The 19,527-nt window shown below is 43.4% G+C and overlaps 2 protein-coding genes across 2 annotated transcripts; both read left to right on the plus strand.

The window, feature by feature from the left end:
• Window positions 1-12,911: 12,911 nt before the first annotated feature.
• LOC123402114 (probable beta-1,3-galactosyltransferase 2) lies at window positions 12,912-17,535 on the plus strand. The gene is made up of 12 exons (XM_045095995.1): window positions 12,912-13,080; window positions 13,168-13,657; window positions 14,295-14,391; window positions 14,593-14,654; window positions 14,766-14,977; window positions 15,072-15,135; window positions 15,778-15,850; window positions 15,975-16,095; window positions 16,338-16,425; window positions 16,505-16,630; window positions 16,731-16,840; window positions 16,946-17,535. The coding sequence occupies exons 2-12, from the start codon at window positions 13,557-13,559 to the stop codon at window positions 17,092-17,094; spliced, it is 1,203 nt and encodes a 400-aa protein (XP_044951930.1). The 5' UTR covers window positions 12,912-13,080; window positions 13,168-13,556; the 3' UTR covers window positions 17,095-17,535.
• A 503-nt stretch (window positions 17,536-18,038) lies between these two features.
• On the plus strand, window positions 18,039-18,812 carry LOC123402172. Its single transcript, XM_045096053.1, has one exon. The coding sequence runs from the start codon at window positions 18,150-18,152 to the stop codon at window positions 18,522-18,524; it is 375 nt and encodes a 124-aa protein (XP_044951988.1). The 5' UTR covers window positions 18,039-18,149; the 3' UTR covers window positions 18,525-18,812.
• The last annotated feature ends 715 nt before the right edge of the window (window positions 18,813-19,527 follow it).

Below are 19,527 nucleotides of genomic sequence, written 5' to 3' on the forward strand. Positions count from 1 at the left end.
AAATTCACATGACTACTATTAGCATGACTTATCCCATGTCCTGAGGAAAAAAGTAACTACTCACAAAGCATAATCATATTCATGACCAGAGAGGTAATGAGTAGCATCAAGGATCTGAACATAAACTTTTCCACCAAATAATCCAACTAGCATCAACTACAAAGAGTAATCAACACTACTAGCAACCTTACAAGTACCAACCGGAGTTGCGAGACGGAGATTGGTTACAAGAGATGAACTAGGGTTTGGAGATGAGATTGTGCTGATGAACATGTTGATGGTGACGAGTCCCCTCCGATGAGAGAATTGTTGGTGATGACGATGGCGACGATTTCCCCCTCCGGGAGGGAAGTTTCCCCGGCACGATCGTCCTGCCGGAGCTCTAGATTGGTTCTGCTCAAGTTCCGCCTCGTGGCGGCGGCAAAACCACGAAAAAGATCCTCCCTCATTTTTTCCTGGACGAAACCCTTCATATAGAAAAAGAGGGGGGCAAGTGGGCCTGCAGGGTGCCCACAAGCCCTCATGGCGCGACCTGGGGGGGTGGCCGCACCGTGCAGGCTTGTGGCCACCTGCACGCCCCCCTTTGGCACTTCTTTGGCCCAGTATTTTTGATAAATCGGGAAAAAATCCTCGTTGATTTTTACGGTGTCTGGAGTTGCCCAGAATAGGTATCTCAACTTTGCTCCACTTTTAGGCCAGAATTCCAGTTGCCGACATTCTCCCTCTTCATGTAAACCTTGCAAAATAAGATAGAAAAGGCATAAGAATGGTATCGTGAAGTGAAATAACAGCCAAAGAAGCGATAAATATCGACATGAAAACATGATGCAAAATGGACGTATCACACGCCCCCTCCGGTGGATCTTTGCGTAGGTATTTTTCTTTTATTCCAGAAAAAATCTCCGTAAATTTTCAGGACATTCCGAGAACTTCTATTTCTGCACAAAAACAACACCATGGCAATTCTGCTGAAAACAGTGTCACTCCGGGTTAGTTCCATTCAAATCATGCAAATTAGAGTCCAAAACAAGGGCAAAAGAGTTCGGAAAAGTAGATACGACGGAGACGTATCATGTTCCATCTCCGTTGCAGCCTTCAGCTTTTTGAACGCTTCAAACGCCTCATCTTTAGATTGTAGGAGAACGACCCACATGTAGCGACCCGACTCAAGACGAGTCAAGCCTCTGTGTTTCTGTGCCATCCCTGGATCAGTATGCTCGCACACACAGTACATCAATGTATATATCAAAGTGCAATCACATGTAAAATAGCGTAAAACTGATATATACCTTAAATATCTCAGCGGAAGCGGTCAAGGGAGTGGAGTCCCAATAAACACCAACGGCAAGTTGAGTGTAGACCGTAACCCTGAATCGTACTCTTACTCGTCGAAGAAAAATATCTGCAACATAAGACGTTGCAGCCGTGTAGGTCAGCATATTGAATATGCCGGCAAGTCACATAATAGAGGGGTAAAAGTAATCATCTATACTATATGCATATATGGCAGGTGGTGTTGTAATTTTTAGCGTAAAGCAAATTTTCTCCTACAACAAGAGGGGCTAAAAGAAAAATATTACTACATTGTTGGTTGTTAACGAGATGGTTCCGCCAACCAGTTCTCGTACCCGAGTTGTCAATAATTACCCTCATCAAATATATATAATGGTGTTGAGAAATCCAGATAACTTCAGTTCCTTTGGCTCAAGTCGTCCATGACTGTGGACACGGCTAATCGATTAGGTCTGAGTACTCTGCAGAGTTTTGCACACGTTCCCCACAAGATTTGATCGCCTCCGAGTATGTCCTCGCACTTCAGGGTGTTTGAAGACCGGATGATCAAAACATGGTCTTTCAACGGGTCCCTCTGAATCCCTGTCGGTGCCCATCCAATCCTACCGTTCTTCTACATCTGCTAGCACCGCCTGTCCAGAGTCGCCGCGTTGTCCAACCAAGTCAGAGCCCATAATGACTTGTGGCTGTGCAGGTAAGCCTTGGGTCTTGAAAATATCTGTCCGTCTCTTTGAGCCTGGGTGAAGCTTTCCGCAGGATGTCATGGCCGTCCCCAGCATCCCGGGCATCCACTGGGTTCTCCAGGGAGCCGATCAACCGTCCTTCACCCAGAGTTGCATTGCGTCCGAGGTCTTGAAAATCTTGTCTTAACCGGTCTTGATTATTTAACCAACCTCGCATCACTCGTGCTATGCACTCAACCGAAATCCCGTCTACTCAAGCATAGCAATATGAAATTTTTCATCCCGGGCCAAGTATCGGGGTTGTTGTGTGCCTACCACATGATACTACAATCTATACTAAAATTTCCAAGTACCTAAGCAGCATGCAATTGGGCATAGGATGGTAGAACTACGATGCATAAAACATAGGTGATAGTATGATCAAAGTGACTTGCCTGGTATTACTTGATGAAGATAGTCGCTCTCAAAATCCTGATAATTCTACTCGCCACACTCCGAGCAATCCATCGTAAATGAATAGCATTCAATAAACATTCATGCCAAAAAGGAAGAACCAAGAGAACATAAGAACAAAGCATGTCTTGGTGCAAAATAACAACGTACTAAGGTTTAATAAAAGGTCCTAGTGTGTTGTAAAGTGAAGGTGCATGAATGAGATCAAAAGAGGTAATGGACGATGAACTATTGCTATATAAGCTCGACTTGCATACACTATGGGAGATGATCAAAAATATTGGGAGAACAACATGAATGTTGTTTGACAAATAGTATAAGACATAAGAATTTATTTGTAGAAAGAATTTCTTGAAATGGAGCACTACAACGCAAGTTATAGCGAATTGAAGTATGAATTAAATTTGCATTAAAAAGGTCAAGAGAAGTTGAACTGAAGTACGATGGTTATGTACAAAAATATATGACATGAGTGTTTAGGGGTGAAATGAATAAATTGAAAAGGTGGTACGATTTGCAAGATAAGATCAAATGAATGTTCGAATACAAATTTGAATCGCTCAAATTTGTAAGGTTCAAAGGTCGAAACTAATGATGCTACTGGATATAGGAGATCAATATGAGCGTGTAGAAAAAAGAATTACTAGATTTGAACTAGCGGATCAAAAGATACAAATACTTCAATATAACATTGAATCGGCTTAGAACGATGTGAACACTTTTAGGCACTAATAGATAAATCTGATTTGATCAAAATTATAAGTTGAAAAGTTAAAACTAATGATACAAACGGGAAGATTACTTTGATACGAATTCGACGCAATTGGATTCATCTAAAACGGAGCTACGGATAAAAAGATATGATCAAAAGAAGTTTGAATATGAATATGAACAAATTTCGAAATTTGAAAATTTCAAAAAAATTGATATGATAGGTTCATCGAATAGGTGGGACCAAGACGAAACTCTAGGCGTTGGTTTCATCTAATTCGGATAAACGAGTAAAAAGTTATGGCTATTTGAAAAATCAGGGCCAAGCTGTTTTACGAAAGAAAAGTGCTATGCCTAAAAGAATTCTAGTACTAATGTGTAAATACGAAGACTAAATAATATATCTAATTACTCTACCGTATACTAGTGTAGGAATACTAGTCTAGAAATAATAAACTACGGGAGTAAAAAAAATACGAAGAGAAATACCTTTAGAATGCAGAGTAAGAATTAATTTCAATGAGGAGACGACTTCGAGACATCCCGCCGAAGAGAAAAGAATATTTTTATTTAATAAATCTAGTTAAACCAAAAGATTGATTTAACCCGAAATAGATGATTTTTGGATGCTCCTATGGGTCTATATTTATAGGTGGAAGGGAGGTCTAATGGTCCATACATAGGCAATATGGGACTAAACATATACGTAACGTAGGGAAACTAGAAAAAAAGAGGGAAAGAGAGGTGCCGCATGGGCTGAAAGTTTGGCCAGCCGCATGAGCAGGTTACGGCCGGCCGTGGCCTTTTTTTTTTTTGACGAGCGAACAATTTTTTTTTAAAACAAAGAAGAAAAACGTATATATGAAAAAGAAAGAACATTTTATATAGACATATTATATATCAAAAATTTTAAAATAAAATTTTCTAAAACATGAACATATTTTCAAAACCAAAAAAATATTTTTTAAAAAAAATTATTTTTTTTGCAATAACTTTAAAATGAAATGGAATTTGAATTTCAAATAAATTGCAAATACTTAAAATTTGAATCAAGACATAGTCTCTGATTTTGGAGGGTCATTTTCCTCCTCTCGTTTGAATTTTTTTTTAATCAAAGGGTTTTGAAAATATTCAAACTCAAAATTGAAAAGGATTCAAAATAGAAAATTTTGGGAAAGTCATTTTATTCCCTCTCATTTTTTTGAGAAGTTTCAAATTCCACTCAAGTTTCAATCACTCAAACAAACAAACAATGAATCTAATAATTATATTAACATTCCAAAATTTATAATTTTGGGATGTTACACCACATATATCTAGAGTAATCATCTACCACAAGGAAGAAGTACTTCTTTCATGCGTGAGTTGCCGGGGTGATAGGGCCACATAGATCACCATGGAGCAGTTCGAGTGCATCACTTGCACGATAGGTAGACTGAGCAGGAAACGGCCTGTGGTGATGTTTTGCAACCAAGCACCCGTCACATACTCGATCAACATGGTCAATAAATGGCATCCCGGATACCATCTCCATCTTTGACATCTTCTTCAAGGCGTAGAAGTTAACGTGTCCAAATCTAGCATGCCATAACCACGAATCATCATCACTCTTGGCGAGCCAACACTCCGGTTAAGATTGATCAAGGTTGAGGATATAGAGCTTGTTCCGTGTGCGATTAACATGAGCTAGCACGTTTGAGAGGGTGTCGAAGATCGTCATCACACCGTTCTCGATATCCACCTTGCATCCATTCTCGTCAAGCTTCCCAATAGAGATGATGTTGTTGTGAAGCCGTGGGGTGTAGTACAGTATGCGATGTTCGCCTGTGAGACCCTCAAAGAGGACAGATCCTTGCCCGCAAATCTCCACAGCTGAACCATCACCGAACTTGACCGAGCCTTCAACATCGTATTCCAGCTCGAGGAATTTCTGCTTGCACCCCGTCATGTGGTTACTGGCACCCTTGTCGAGATACCACGACACATTGTGATCACCAGATAACTTCGGTGTCACTTTCTTCTCATGAAGTAGCACCTTCCGGCTTGGTTTCACAACCACCGTTTCAGCGAGATCACAAACTTCGGCCATGAGAAGACCTGGACCTTCGCCTTCCTACTTTGCAAAATTTGCCTTGATCTCCCTCTTGTTAGGCTTCAGAAAACTCTTCGCAAAGTGACCCATCTTATTGCAGTTATAGCACTTGACCTCAACAAGTCCAAGTTTCGTGGCTTCTGCTCTTTAGATTGGTCCTCCTTACCACGACCTTGTGGTTTGCCTTTTCCTTTGCCTTTTCCAGTTTGTCTGTCGCCCTTCGTGTTGCTTGAGCCTTCGCCACCGTCACGCCTTCCTTTGCTACTTGGGGCCTCCCAATCCTGCGCGCTAGTACATGAGTTGGTCACTACCTCCTCATTTGCCTTTCCGACAGCCACGAGCATTCTATTTCCATGTCCGCAGGCGTCTGATCGCCTCCGTTATGGTCATGTCGTCGATGTCGTAAAGCTGCTCGAGCGTACCGATGATGTACGTGAATTTGTCAGTCACTGAACTGAAATTTTTTCTCCACAATCTCGGTCTCATCGAGCTTTGCACCAAGCGCACGGATCTCTCCCACCAAAGTAGTAAGACGCATGGCGTAGTCGTTCACCTATGACTTTTGCTCGCCTCTACGAAGTTCGACGGCTCCTCAACTCCGAGCAGACATAGTCCGGAGTACTCGAGCGTAACTGACTTTGTGTACTTGTAGACTTTCTTGAGCATCTTGTAGCGACGAGGCTCTGAGGATCCCGTTGTGTCTTGCGAAGGAGGCGACACAAATTGTGTCGGTGTTGATGCACTTGAGGAAAACGACTAAATCCCAGGCGTGTCATCGACATCCGTGCCATTGGCATAGTCGTCGTGACCGTGACCATCATCTTGGTTGTCGTCATCACTATGCGCCTCGTTGTCGATGTTGTCGTTGAGATCTTCGCCTGTGTCGTGCGCGTCGTTGTCGCTATCTCCTTGCGACCTATGCGCGTCGTCATCGGTGTCGGCACCATGATGATCACTACCATGGTGGTCACCTTGGTTGGGCGTCTTGCCAACCACCTGGACATCCTCCCCTGCATCATCATCAGTTGGAAATTCAACCGTGAATATGTTACCGCTTGGAGCATCGTCGGCTGCTGCGCTCCAATTCCACGCTTTGTTTTCTTCAAACACGACGTCGCATGAAATCCGCAAATGCTTGGTTTGTGGATCGTAGAAGCGGTATGCATTGGTGCCGGAACTCCTCTCGTATCCGATGAGCACCATCTTGGTGCTACGATCGACAAGCTTTGAGAGGTGCCGCTCCGCCGTCTTCACTTGTGACACGCACGCGAACGTCCGTAGATGAGACACATTCGGCTTACGTCCGTAAATTGCTTCATACTCTATGATGATCACCATCTTTGTTGGAGCCCGGTTGAGAAGATAGACCGCGGTCGAGACAGCTTCTCCCCAAAAAGTCCCCGGCAATATTTCTCACTCTGCTACTCCTTGGAACATTAGAAATGATTTGGCCTCTTTTATTAAATCTACTTCTAATCTCAATCCTCAAGTTTTTCATATTTCCAGAAGTTTGAATGGAGTGGCTCACAATCTTGCTTAGCAAGTCTTCCAAGCGGCTGGAGGACCTATTCTCACTTGTTCTTCTCACTCTCACGTGGCTGATTCCTGTCCTGTGGCAGCCTTTCTTTCAGATTTTAATTTTGCAGGTATCCAGTTGCATATGGTGTATTGCTTCTAAAGTGAGAAGGGGTCTCTCGCTACCAAAATGCTCTCCTTCTCGAGAGTTTCTCAAGTCCTTTGCTTTAGTGGATCATTTGCAGACCTGTTGTTAGCTCATGTATGTTGATCATGTGGTTCAAGGCACTGAACTGTTGTTCTATTGCCTCTCTAGGATCCTCCCTTCAGCTCTCTTCTTTCTTATTACTGTTGCTTCTCATCAAGACTTTTGTAACAGCACTGTATTCCTTGATGAGCTGAATGGTCTGTGTTTAAAAAAAGATGACCACTGGTTTTTATATAGTTTAAAATAATTCATAAAAATTAAAAATAAAAATTCATAGGATTTGAATAAATATGCAACAAAAATAAGAAAAATCATAAATTAAAAGTAGGTCTCATTAAAAATATATTTCATAATTTTATAATAAGCTCACGAATTCCAGAAAAGGTAGTGTGTTTCAAAAACGTTTACGGATTTTACAAAATGTTCATGAATTTGTAAAAGTTTATGAATGTAAAATTTCATGGGTTTGAATAATGTTTACGAGTTTGCAAAAAGCTCATGAATTTGCAAAAATATTCACTAATTCCAAAAAATGTTCAAGGAATTTTAAAAAAGTTCATGGATTTTAGAAACATTTAGCGGTTTTGAACAAAAGTTAACTGATTTGAAGAAAGTTCATAGACTTAAGAAAAAGTTCACGAATTTGAAAAATGTTCGTTCATTTGAAAAAAGGTGACAAAATTGGCATTTTTTTAATACTATAAAATTAGTCATAAATAAAAAAATTGTGAATTTGAAATTTGTTCACAAGTGTAAAAAGAGATATGCAAATTTAGAGGAAAGCTCCTAAAAATAAAAAATGAAATGAAAATAAAATATGAATTGAAAAGGGAAGAAAGGAAAAGAAAAGCCAAAAAATATAAAGAACAAAACCAGACTGGAAATTGTGTTGCACCATGCGGCTTGCAAAACTAGGGTGAATGAAGCTAGCGAGTGTGCTTAAGCATGGGGCAAGAAGGAAAACAAGGTAAATTGGTTGAGCCTAGAGGGTGTTGTGCGTTGTAGTGCAGAAATAGTAGGAATTGGAGATCAACTAGTTAAATGGTACCCCTTATATAGATGGGAGATCAACTAAATAAATACAATGTGTCTAACCCAAACATACTTTGGTCTAGACAGCAAGGAGGCTCTCCCTTTTGAAAGAGTGTAACCTGGGCTTTGAATGCCACTAGAACCTTATATAGATGGAAGATTGGTAATGGTGATCATATTAGTTTTTGGCATAACATTTGGGCTGGAGATTGTTCTTTGGAAGTAAGATTTTGGAACCTATTTGACATTTGTAATCAACAAGATTGTACAGTGTCTCAGGTTTGGAATGGGACATCTCTTAGATTGTCTTTTAGAAGGTGTGTAGACAATAATGGTATGGATTAATGGAATAATCTCATTGACTTTATTAAAAAGCTTTTGCATAACTGATTTACATGATACACCAATCTGGGAGCTGGAATCCAATGGGATCTACTCTGTACGTTCCTTCTACAAGTTTATAAACTTTGGTGGTGTGGTTTCTCCTTTTGGAGATAGCTTGTGGAAAACTCTATGCCCTCAAAATATTCATGTGTTCCTTTGGCTATGTTTGTATAATAAAATATTAACCAGAGACAATGTGGCTAAAAGGAAACATCTTGATGATCTGACATGTTTGTTTTGCAATGAACCAGAGTCCATACAACACCTTTTCTTTGAGTGCGTTAATGTGGGTGTTATTTGGACAACTATATCTGATTTTTTTTCATTGCAATAGGATGCTTTGTTTTCATGATGTAGCTTCCCTTTGGAAACTGAATAAGAAGGAAAAATTGCTCAATATGATTATTGCTGCCTCCTTGTGGAGTGTTTGAACATTAAGAAATGAATTTTGCTTCGAGGGGCGCACTTGGAGAGGCCTAGGCTGCGTCCTTGTCAAGTTAAGAGGGATTTTGCAACAATGGTCGGCTCTCTGCGACGCTGCTCAAGTGGCTATCCTGAAGAATTTCCTCGCAGTGCTGGACAGGCGTCGGGGAGAGCTTCTGAGGATCGCCTGGAGTAGGGATCAGATCTAGTTCTTCTCTTATCTTCTGGTTGTAATATATAAGAGTTGTTCGATGGCTTAAAGTTGTAGCTGGGTGATGAATACTTGTCTCCTTTTTAGATAAAAGGTGATAGGAGGATGATTTTCAGGCTTGGAGGACGTATCGTTTAGATGCGGTGTTGTTTTTGCTGTGCTCCGCTTCAATAAAATGGGGCAGGGGGAAACCCCTTTCTTTCAAAAAAAATGGTACCCCTTATGGGAGCCCCGTAAGGGTCACTTTGGTGGGATAAAATCGCGTCGAGTGGTGCGTTCGATCGCCACCATTGTCACATGATGGGTGCTCCCTCGGGATTTCCATCACCATGCATTTTTTTTTGCTTTTTGTTTCCACGAGAAGCACATAGTACTTGATTCTCATGGAGGAACATATTTTCTTCCATGACAAGCACAACTGGGCATCTTGAAAATGAAAATTATGCATTTTTCTTTTTCATAAAAGTCGCAGATTTGCTTCTATGAGAAGCATAGTTGTGTCTTTCAAAAACAAAAAAAACTTTTCTTTTGCTTCCCCTAGAAGCACATATTTCCTTCTTGTGGAGTCACAAATTTGCTTCCTCGCGAAGCACAATTATGCCTCTCGAAAAGAGAAAAAATATGTTTTCTCTTTCACAAGAAAAGTGCAAATTTTCTTCTTGCATAGGCATAAATTTGGTTCCACGAGAAGCACAAATGTGCCTCTCGAAAAGAAAAAAAAAGTGAAGAAAAAATACGTGCTTCCAGCTTTGGGTTTTTTCATGAAAAGAATTCATTAAAATCAATCAACGTGGGATTTAGTTTTAAAGATCTTGACGCGAAAAATACAACGATGAAAATAATTTAAGATTTGAACGCACGATTCAAGAGATAAAATATTTTGAATAAACTAATCTATAAAAAAAGGGAAACTCTTATGTTGCGACAATGACACATAAACCGGGTGCCACTTATCAACACGTGAGAAGGTGAGTGACAATTGCAAGAGTATCCCTTAGTTAATGATTTCATAGAAATCGACCCTACAAGTACTAAATAGGAAACACGATATAATGGGGCGCCTCGGCTTGCCTTGAAAGTGATATGTGCCCTAGGGAGGGGGGGATAGGCCCAAGGAAAAGGAAAGAAAATGAATACAAAGAAGAATAGATGAGCCTAGCCTATTTCATATGTGCCGAGAGAGAAGATGGAATGGGCGAGAAGTGGAGAGATGGTTCATTTCGAATTAATGTGAATTTATCTATATTTCTGCCTACTAATAAAGTAAAGTGTATTTCTTTGATTTTTTTTCATCTGTTCACCTAGATTTATTATTTTTGGTTTCTTATAAGATTTTTTTCTTATTTGAGGTGGTCCTATTTTTTACGCAAAGAAAAGCTGTGGAAGGGGCCGAATACACAACATGGTGTAGGCCCAATAGCGGATCTGGCCCAAGCGGTCGCGCTGGTGTGTCTGCATGTTTGAATTAGATTAAACAGAGAAAAGGAGATGCTAAAAAAGGAATTTATAATTATTTTATATCATAGGAAATTGATTATGGCCTTATGTAATTGCTAAACCATTTCGAAAACCCCCCAAAAATGGAACAAACCAAGGAACATGTATTAACCATAGGGAAAATAATTTTCAACCCGAACTAGTCTTCCGAAGCTCATTTTAGTTTCAAAAGCTCCGCACCGGAATTATGTTGATATTGTAGTCTCATCAACGGGCCTTATAAAATTATATGCTGTTATTTTCCGCAGCAGAAATAAACCAGGTTAAGCAAAGTTGAGTGCATCTTCAGCCGTCCACGCCCCCCTCCCCCAGGAAATAGCGTCGTCTGGGGACGCGCTGGCGGAAAAATCGGCTTGGGGGGCTCTCGTTCCCCGCCGCCCCCTCAAGGTCATCCCCAACCGTTTTTTAAATCAAACTTGGCCTAAATTCGATCAAAAACGACGCAGATTTGAAGAAAATTTAGCGTTTTCATTTATATTTCTACAAACTAAACTATAAACATAATTTAAAAATAAATTCAAACACTAAACGTTGTCGCCCGCCGCCGCCTTTTACATGCCGAGAAGCTTGTAGAAGTTGATGTAGTCATCGTCGTCGTCGCTCCACACTCTGCTGCCGTCCTTGCTGCACCTCTGCCATGTGTCGTCGTGGCGGACAGGTGTTGGACGGCCTGAGCGCCTCCTCGTCGTTGTCGTCGAGGATAACGACGCCATCCTTCTCGCGGCCGCGGTGTCGAGCGGCGATCTCCTCAAGGGTGTGGCGCTGGCGACCCATCTCCTGATGAGGACATGGCTATCTTGGATACGACCAAACATATTTCATATTTGCATATTTGTGAGATGATTTTTTATAATAATGATGCAATAATTTATTTATGTTATCTGGAATAAAAAATACTTCACCTATTTCTACTCCATGCCTAAATGCATAATTGTCGAACGCTTGCCTGAATCACGTGTGAAGATAAAGGAAGAGGAAATGATTAAGTGTTGTTCAAAAAGTCCTCACATTAAAGCAAATGATTATGTGTTGTTTAAGAAGTTCTCTCACGTCACTTTAGTTCAAGAAAAGATAAAGTCCAACTCTCTCACGTTCTGTACTCAGATTCGGACTGCACAGACACACCTGTCTCAAAATATCAACAACATCTGCACACGACTCCGAATCGGGTGATTTTTTTGTTTGAAAGTAGATTTTTATCTACGTTTCGGCTTAATTGGAATCACTTTTAAATTCGTCCGGAACGTGAAGATAATTACAGAACAATCTGAGATTGCATGAGAGTCCGAGTAAAACTATAACTCCAAAGGTGTTGCATCACCTCCATTTGGGCCTATGGGCCTTGTACGACCTAGGGTTGGTTGGAGGCTATCTTGGAACGTCCTCCCACATCGTTGGCCTCCACCCCTTGCTCCTATATAAGTAGATCAACCTAGTAGATTTTTTCTTGGAATTTGTTTAGTTAAAAGTTAGCCATTCCAACTTCGTGTACTTCGTTTGTGCCAACGATCAGACCAAGACCGCTTTCAGATCCTCATCTTTATCAATACTTCATATATATTCGCAATATTCAGATTGCTTTTATCATATTCTTGTTTGTTCTTCGATTGCTTGCAGGAAGAGACCTTTGTGGTGAGGTTGATCGTGATCCGACGTGGTCAATAACCTCTTAGAGTTGTTTTAGTGATTGCTAAGGTGCAACGTCGTGCACGTTTGTAGTCGGTTCGTCAAAGTCGTCTCCACCAAATCGATAGTCATCATCTCATCGAAAGATCGAGACCCTCGCATTTATCATCTACTCCCGGACGAAGTGTCCCACGCCCATTCGAGGACGGTCTCGTCGGCGGCGGCCATGTCCAGGTGCTCCTGCTTGATGGAGAGGAGCGCCGGCCCGATCTTCGGCTTGACGAGGCGAGAGAAGGAGCCGTCCTCGTTGATGATGATGCCGCCGCTGCGCGTGCACAGCCCGAACAGGGTCTTCAGCAACTCTGGCTTGACAGGGAAGAGTGTCGGTGATCCAAAGGAGCGGGAGCGGGAGCCGGACGAGGATGATGACGCGGTTTTCATGCGCCTCGGCGTCCTAGCTAGTCTAACTTTATAATGGAGTGGTACAAGGTTGTTCCATAAAAAAATCTGCAACTTAATTAGACCAGCAGGACAGTTTCAAAAATAAATAAATTAGTCCAGCAGGACAAGAAAACGCGATTTGACCATGGCACCTCGCAAGGCGCAACCGCAGCATCCTTCCTTCCACAGCCGTGCAGCGACTGCGACGGCACAACAACACGAGCACGGGGAACACAGAGCGAGCGGTTGAGCCTTCCACATCCCCCCACCCCACCCCACCCCACCCCACCATCACCCTCAAGCAAGTGGCTCAGCTCAGCCGCAGCGGCGGCAGCCTGCAGGCGCATGTGAGAAGCCACCGTGGTCCTCGTGGAACTCCATCTATCCATCTATCCGCGCCGGGGAAGGGACGAGATCGCGCCATTAAAAAAGAGCAGCGCGGGACCGCGCTCCCGCGACCTCGAGGGTCTCGAATCCCGGGCGAACCATCCCTGCGCCGAGCTCTGATCCGGTAACAACAAGTGGCCGGCCACCTTGATTCGATTCGCTTGGCCGTTCGTTTTGTTTTTACCCGCCACCATCACCACCACCTCTGCAGGACTGCGGCTCAGCTCCTCGGTTGTTTTCTTGACGCTGCCGACGGACGGACCGACCGTCCATCCACCCCCACCTCGGGGCTTGCCGTCCCCCCCGCTGTCGCGTTTAGATTAATCAATGCGGGCGGGGCTAATGGCGTGCGCCAGTGGACACTGACTGACCTCCGCACCACACCCACATGGCCCGTCGTGGGGTGGGGGGAAGGTGACCAGGCGAGGTGAGCCGTGAGCAGCGCAGAGGTGCGTGCGTGCGAGACCGCCAAGGGCAACCAGCCAAGAACGAGGCCTCCTTCCTTCCTGCTCCCTCCTACTACATGCACTGTGGGAGAAGGTGAGAGACTGAGGAGGCGAGGACACCGTGCTGTAGGCGGCGGCGGCGGCGGAGGCCACCATGAGCTGGAAGAAAGCCGGAGGGGATGGAGGCGTGTCCAAGCGGTGGGCCGTGCTCCTCTGCCTCGGGAGCTTCTGCCTCGGCCTGCTCTTCACCAACAGGTAAACCAGCACCCCCAATTCTCCCTCCTGCTTCCTCAATTTCCCTCCCAAGATTCCCAGCTCAGCTCAGCTCCGATACCAGCTCGAGTTCAGCTGGGCCTAGCGCAAGATCCGCGACGTCTCGCCAGCCTCCAATTTGTGAGACTAGAGATCGGATGGCCGATGGGGTTGCCAAGGCTCGATTTGGGGATTTCTCGATTCCTGTCGGCAGCCTCTTCGTTCTGCCCCGCCATCGAATAATCCACCTGTTTTTGGCTAATCTTGTCACGCAAAGTCCGATTCTGATGCTGCCGAATTGCGGGTGCGTCAAGTAAGGCTCCATGAATTTAGGAATTCGGTGGGTTTGCTGCCACATCGGGCCATTTTTCCTTACCACAACTGGGTCCGAGTGCGGATGATCCTGCGCAGATTCTTGATATAACTGTAGAGACGAGTTATTATTGCTACTAGGTGATGTATCCTCCTCCAACATTGAATAACTGTACTCCTACCCACAACTGTAAGATGTGATCACATCTTATGAACGTCTACTACTTCTGTTCTCTTGAATTGGAATGTTTTTCTCCATTGCGATGCCATTCGACCCCGAAGTTTAGTACAGTAAATGATTCTTGCGCATCCGGTTTGCTTGATCCAGAATGTGGACACTGCCGGAGGCAACCGAGGTTCCGCTACCGAATCAAAGCGTCGAGGAAGGCAAAGCTCTAGTTGATGCAGACTGTGGTTCAAAAAAGGTACCGGTGGTGTACTTCTCCCTCCATTCATTTTTGTCAAGGATTCCATAATTGCACATTGATATTCATATATTGTACAGCAGCCGCACAAGTCAGTGTTATAAAAGCAGATTGCTTCTGTGTAATGAGTGTTGTAGATTTATTATGTTGTACCACCCGCATTAATCGTTGATACATAGTTTGATTATCATGTGCTGCTAGGTTCAAGAACTGCAAAAATACAAAGATGTATTACCAGATCAAGATACTCATCATGATGTACAGTATGTAACCGGCTTTGTCTTTATTGAGCGCATCATTTGTTCCTTTATTGGAAGTATCCTTTTTATGGAAAAAATGGTTATGACTTGCATTTCCAAATTTTTTGGTTGTAGGACACTAGATAAGACAATAGCGACCTTAGAGACAGAACTCTCGGCTGCTAGAACCCTGCAAGAGTCATTGCTCAACGGTTCCCCTGTTTCAGAAGACTTCAAAGTTTCTGAGTCGATTGGGAGGAGAAAGTACCGCATGGTGATTGGCATCAATACTGCTTTTAGCAGTCGCAAGAGAAGAGATTCCATACGTTACACTTGGATGCCTCGAGGTTGCTGACACTCAACTTTATAACTAACTTGCTTTTTGGAACATTTCTTACCCTGCGAAACTTTGAAATAACTAATAACAATGTTTGAAAATAGGCGACAAAAGGAAAAAGCTTGAAGAAGAGAAGGGGGTCATAATTCGGTTTGTCATTGGTCACAGGTATGACGCAGATAGATTTTTATGTGCACTTAACTACCAATGCATGATATTTGAATAGTGAAAAGTTCTTGTATTTATTCATCATAATAACGTATCATAATTGTACACAGTTCTTACTCTTTTGTCACAATGTTTTTTCTTGCCAATGCAGTTGTATATCTTTTCTCAGTTTTTCTTGGCCAAATGCAATTGCATGATATGATTTAGTAATAGTTTCATTCAAATTTTACTTTCAATTTTATTTGTCAATTAAAACTGCATGATATGGTTTAGTAGTAGCTTCCAAATGTAATTTCTGGCCACTACAGATATATGAGCATCTTTTAAAAAATGTACATGAAACTGAGAATAACAACCTTTTGAGTTTAGCAATATCCGCATGCTGATCTTTAGGGGTCCCTTTATTTGTTCTCCTCTTCTGCAAGAGAAGGCTGTAGAATAATGGGTTGTTAAGTAATACAGTCTCAATTTTCTACTTTAAAAATTGCTTCAGAGTTTGGACAAGGTATTTATCGAAAGAGAGGATATTGTTAAAATATTTTATGTGGTATATAAAGGTTAAGTCATGCATAGTTTTTATATGAGAAGGACTGTACGATTATGTCAAGGCATGCATAACCTCATTGTCCACATGATGTGCAGTGCTATAGCAGGCGGAATTATTGATCGAGCAATTGAAGCAGAGGACAGGAAACATGGGGATTTCATGAAGATAGTAAGTTGTTTGTTACTTGAAAGGATATTGGTTTCACATGGGAGAGACGCTGTTATTAATGTCCTCATTTGGACTGAAATGCTATTTTGTTCTCCCTGTTAACTGTGGTTACAACTTTGTGCAGGATCATGTTGAAGGATACCTTGCTCTATCTGGCAAAACTAAGACATACTTTGCTACAGCTGTTTCATTATGGGATGCAGATTTTTATGTGAAAGTTGATGACGACGTTCATGTGAACATAGGTAAATCTCTATATTCTTTATGCCCTTTACAGGTCCGAAGCTAGGGGCAAAATGAGTGTGTGCGTGCATCTGTCATTTCTGTATTCAAAGCTTTTCATCAATTTCTTGATGATCATCAAAGATGTACCCTTTATATGAGTATGTTAACCACCCAAAGTACTTCATAGCATAACATGTGGCTATCTTTGCATTCCTGTTCGCGAAAAAAGCCTTGCTTTTGACATCCGATCTCGCATTTGCAGCAACGCTTGGACAGATATTGTCCAAACAGGCATGGAAGCCAAGAGTATATATGGGGTGCATGAAATCTGGCCCTGTACTATCGGAAAAGTAAGTAGTACATTATATGAATCTCTCCTTCTCTTACAGGTCAAAGGTGTTAAAATCTGTTGTCTTTTTTTTTCTCCAGGGGTGTGAGATACTATGAGCCTGAGCATTGGAAATTCGGCGAGCCAGGAAATAAATATTTCCGACATGCTACTGGTCAATTATACGCCATTTCAAAAGATCTAGCAACCTACATATCTATAAACAAGTGAGGCATCATAAGTTCTCACGCAATTGCGCACATCAATCTTATTACGTGGTTCAGGTGAAAGCTAACTTTGTTGCTGCAAAATCCATTTGAATGCTAGGCATGTCCTGCACAAGTATATAAACGAGGACGTTTCGCTAGGATCTTGGTTCCTCGGGTTAGATGTCGAGCACATTGATGACCGGAGACTCTGTTGCGGGACCCCACCTGGTGAGCTTCCAGTACTTCATGCCTTATAACTCCTGCTTAATATCAGTGACAATAGCACGTCGATGAGGACATTGAATCACATCCTGAACTCCACTCTGCTCGCAGACTGTGAATGGAAAGCTCAGGCGGGGAACACCTGCGCGGCGTCATTCGACTGGAAGTGCAGCGGCATATGCAACTCGGAAGGCAGGATCTGGGAGGTGCACAATAAGTGCGCCGAGGGCGACAAGGCGCTGTGGAATTCCACCTTCTAGCGCGAACGAAACGCCGACTACCGAAGCCGAAGAAGCTCCCCTCTCCTGTTGGTTTGTTTGTTAGTTGTTGTATACTAGATCGCCCCACGGTGCCGTGTATGTAATTCATCCTGTAGGTATAGCTGTGGTTTTGGTTCTGGGAATGGCTGACACCGACGAAGCGGACCACAATTTTACGTAGCGTCTGTCCGCCGGTGGCGCCGAAGGCGAAGGCGAAGAAGGGTATACGAGCTAGCTGTCGCCGCATTCTTTTGGTGGAAAAATGTTGCAGGTGGCCATTCTGTACCGATCTCCTGTACTGTTTGGCTGCCCCAGATGTATGACCGGAATAAAACACGTCCCTGAATCCTGCATTTCAGTGCATTCTGGGCTAGTTTTGAGTTTGTAACAGCTGAGGCTCACTCTAGATGAAATGGGAAACTCTTGATCTGCCGTTCCAAAGATTTGTAGTAGAAGTTTGTAACTATGTGATGATGTGATTTGCGACTTTTGAGGACCTAATCCACGTTTCTTTTAGCCGAAAACCTGAAAGAAGGCCCTAATTTCCAAATATGCCGAATTATGAACTACAGCGGGAAATAAAATCATGAACCGGAAAAAAGACGAGCACAAATGTCAGTCACTTCTTTGTCGAAAAAAATATGTCAGTCACTTCATCATGGAAAGGTTTAGGAGTTTATGAAAAGGCAAAAGAAAAGATCTGATTGCTTTTTTTGCGAGAAAAGGAAAATATCTCATTCCAGAAACATAATCTGAATTGGTGATACGTGCCGGGCCCACCTGTCAGGGACATGCCGCTCGTGTGCTTGTACGGCTGTGCCGACGCTGCGTGCCGGTAGCGCCAGCAAAATGATTCGTCTCCTTTTTTCCAATTTTCCCTCCTGTTTTTCCGTTCCCGCCATCGTTTCCCTCCACTTCTCGTTTCCTCCCGTCCGTCCGTATTAAATCTCACACCCGTCCCCCGCCAATCCTCCCCGCTCCGCACGATTCCGCGCCTCCTCGCCGTCAAGAGCCGACGACCGCGCCTCGTCTCCGCTACCGTCCCCGGCGACGAGATGGTGATGGACCGCCGCGCACGCGCAGCCCCGCGCGCGGAGGAGGAGCGCCCGAGCCACGGCCGGTTCCTCCGCCCCGGCGCGCTCGCTCGGCTGCGGGACTCCAGGATCGTCGCCCGCTCCCTCCGGTCGGCTGCGGCGCGCCTCCCGATCCCGTCCGCCCCTCCTTCCCCGGCGCCGGAGCAGCAACGGCAGGACGCCGTGCCGCACTTCCTGGTGGGGCCCACGAGGGGCCTCTGCGGCGCGGCCCGGTACCCGCTCAGGAGGAGGATGGCCGCGGCGAGGTGCGTGGTGTTCTTGCCGCCGCCGGAGGCGTTCCTGGACGCGCACGCGCACGCGCCCGCGCCGTCGTGGGGCCTCGCCGCCGCGCACTGACAGTGACAGATACCGAGATCAGCCGCGGCGGTGCGTTTAGATTCGCGCTTAGTTAGGACTCTGTGCAGATGGCTCGCTGGATCTTCTCCCTTCCAATAGTTGTAGGATCTGGTGCGACTGTTTTAGATCTGCTATCTTTCCGGTCTAATTTTGTGTTGTAGAATTGATCCAAATTTGCAAGTTTGTGACTAGGATTCATAGCTGGGTGTGTTCATTTTCCTTTGGTTATATAGCTTTCTTAGTTTCTTTTTTTTTTGAATAAAAGGGTTTTCCCCCTGCTCCATTTTATTGATAAAGCGTCAGACGTACAAGTTTACACCCCTCAAAGTAACAAAGACCATCACAGGCCGAAAATATCTCAAACAAGAATTTGGCCAAAGTCACAACCTCTAAATAGAATAAAAAGTTATTTAACAGCAACACAAGCACTTGCAGAATCAGCTCCTCCAGGTGATGTGCAGAAGTTCCCCTCTGAATTTGTCCAGTTTTGAGATGAATTGCCGCAGTACCACCTCCCGTGTGGCGTCGCAGAGAACAGACCATTGTCGGAGAAAGCTTTGCAGCTTCACAAGAACGCAGTCCAGATTTTTTCAAGTTCGACCCTGGAAGCAGAATTACTTTCTTAGTCTCCAAATACTCCATAAGGAGGCAACCACAATCATGTTTTGAACTGTTTTTTTCTTATGAACCAGCCACAAAGCACAAATGTCTTTAAAGCAGGACATAATTGGTATTTGAAAGAAATCCGCAAAAAAATTCCAGATGCATTTAGCCATTACACAATCAAAGAATAGATGTTGTACTAATTCCAGTTCAGAGAAGAATAGACAAGAAGGATCCTCAACATTTTTCCTCTGAGCTAAGTTATCTTTGGTTAGTATTTTATTATACACACTTAGCCAAAGAAAAACATGAATATTTTGTGGACAGAGAATTTTCCAGAAAGATCCATGTTACACTCTTTCAGAAAGAAGATCCATTATCAGGCTTAGACCAAAGAATA

This window comes from Hordeum vulgare, chromosome 6H (assembly GCF_904849725.1).
Source record: "Hordeum vulgare subsp. vulgare chromosome 6H, MorexV3_pseudomolecules_assembly, whole genome shotgun sequence".
In the NCBI taxonomy this organism is placed as follows: domain Eukaryota; kingdom Viridiplantae; phylum Streptophyta; class Magnoliopsida; order Poales; family Poaceae; genus Hordeum; species Hordeum vulgare.

What these genes read in the sequence shown, in the direction of transcription:
- LOC123402172 (XM_045096053.1), top strand. Translation starts at nt 18,150, where the DNA reads ATGGTGATGGACCGCCGCGCACGCGCAGCCCCGCGCGCGGAGGAGGAG.
- LOC123402114 (XM_045095995.1), top strand. Translation starts at nt 13,557, where the DNA reads ATGAGCTGGAAGAAAGCCGGAGGGGATGGAGGCGTGTCCAAGCGGTGG. An exon ending in CGGTTTGTCATTGGTCACAG is followed by an intron (nt 15,136 to 15,777) that starts GTATGACGCAGA and finishes CATGATGTGCAG; the next exon opens with TGCTATAGCAGGCGGAATTA. An exon ending in GGCCCTGTACTATCGGAAAA is followed by an intron (nt 16,426 to 16,504) that starts GTAAGTAGTACA and finishes TTTTTTCTCCAG; the next exon opens with GGGTGTGAGATACTATGAGC.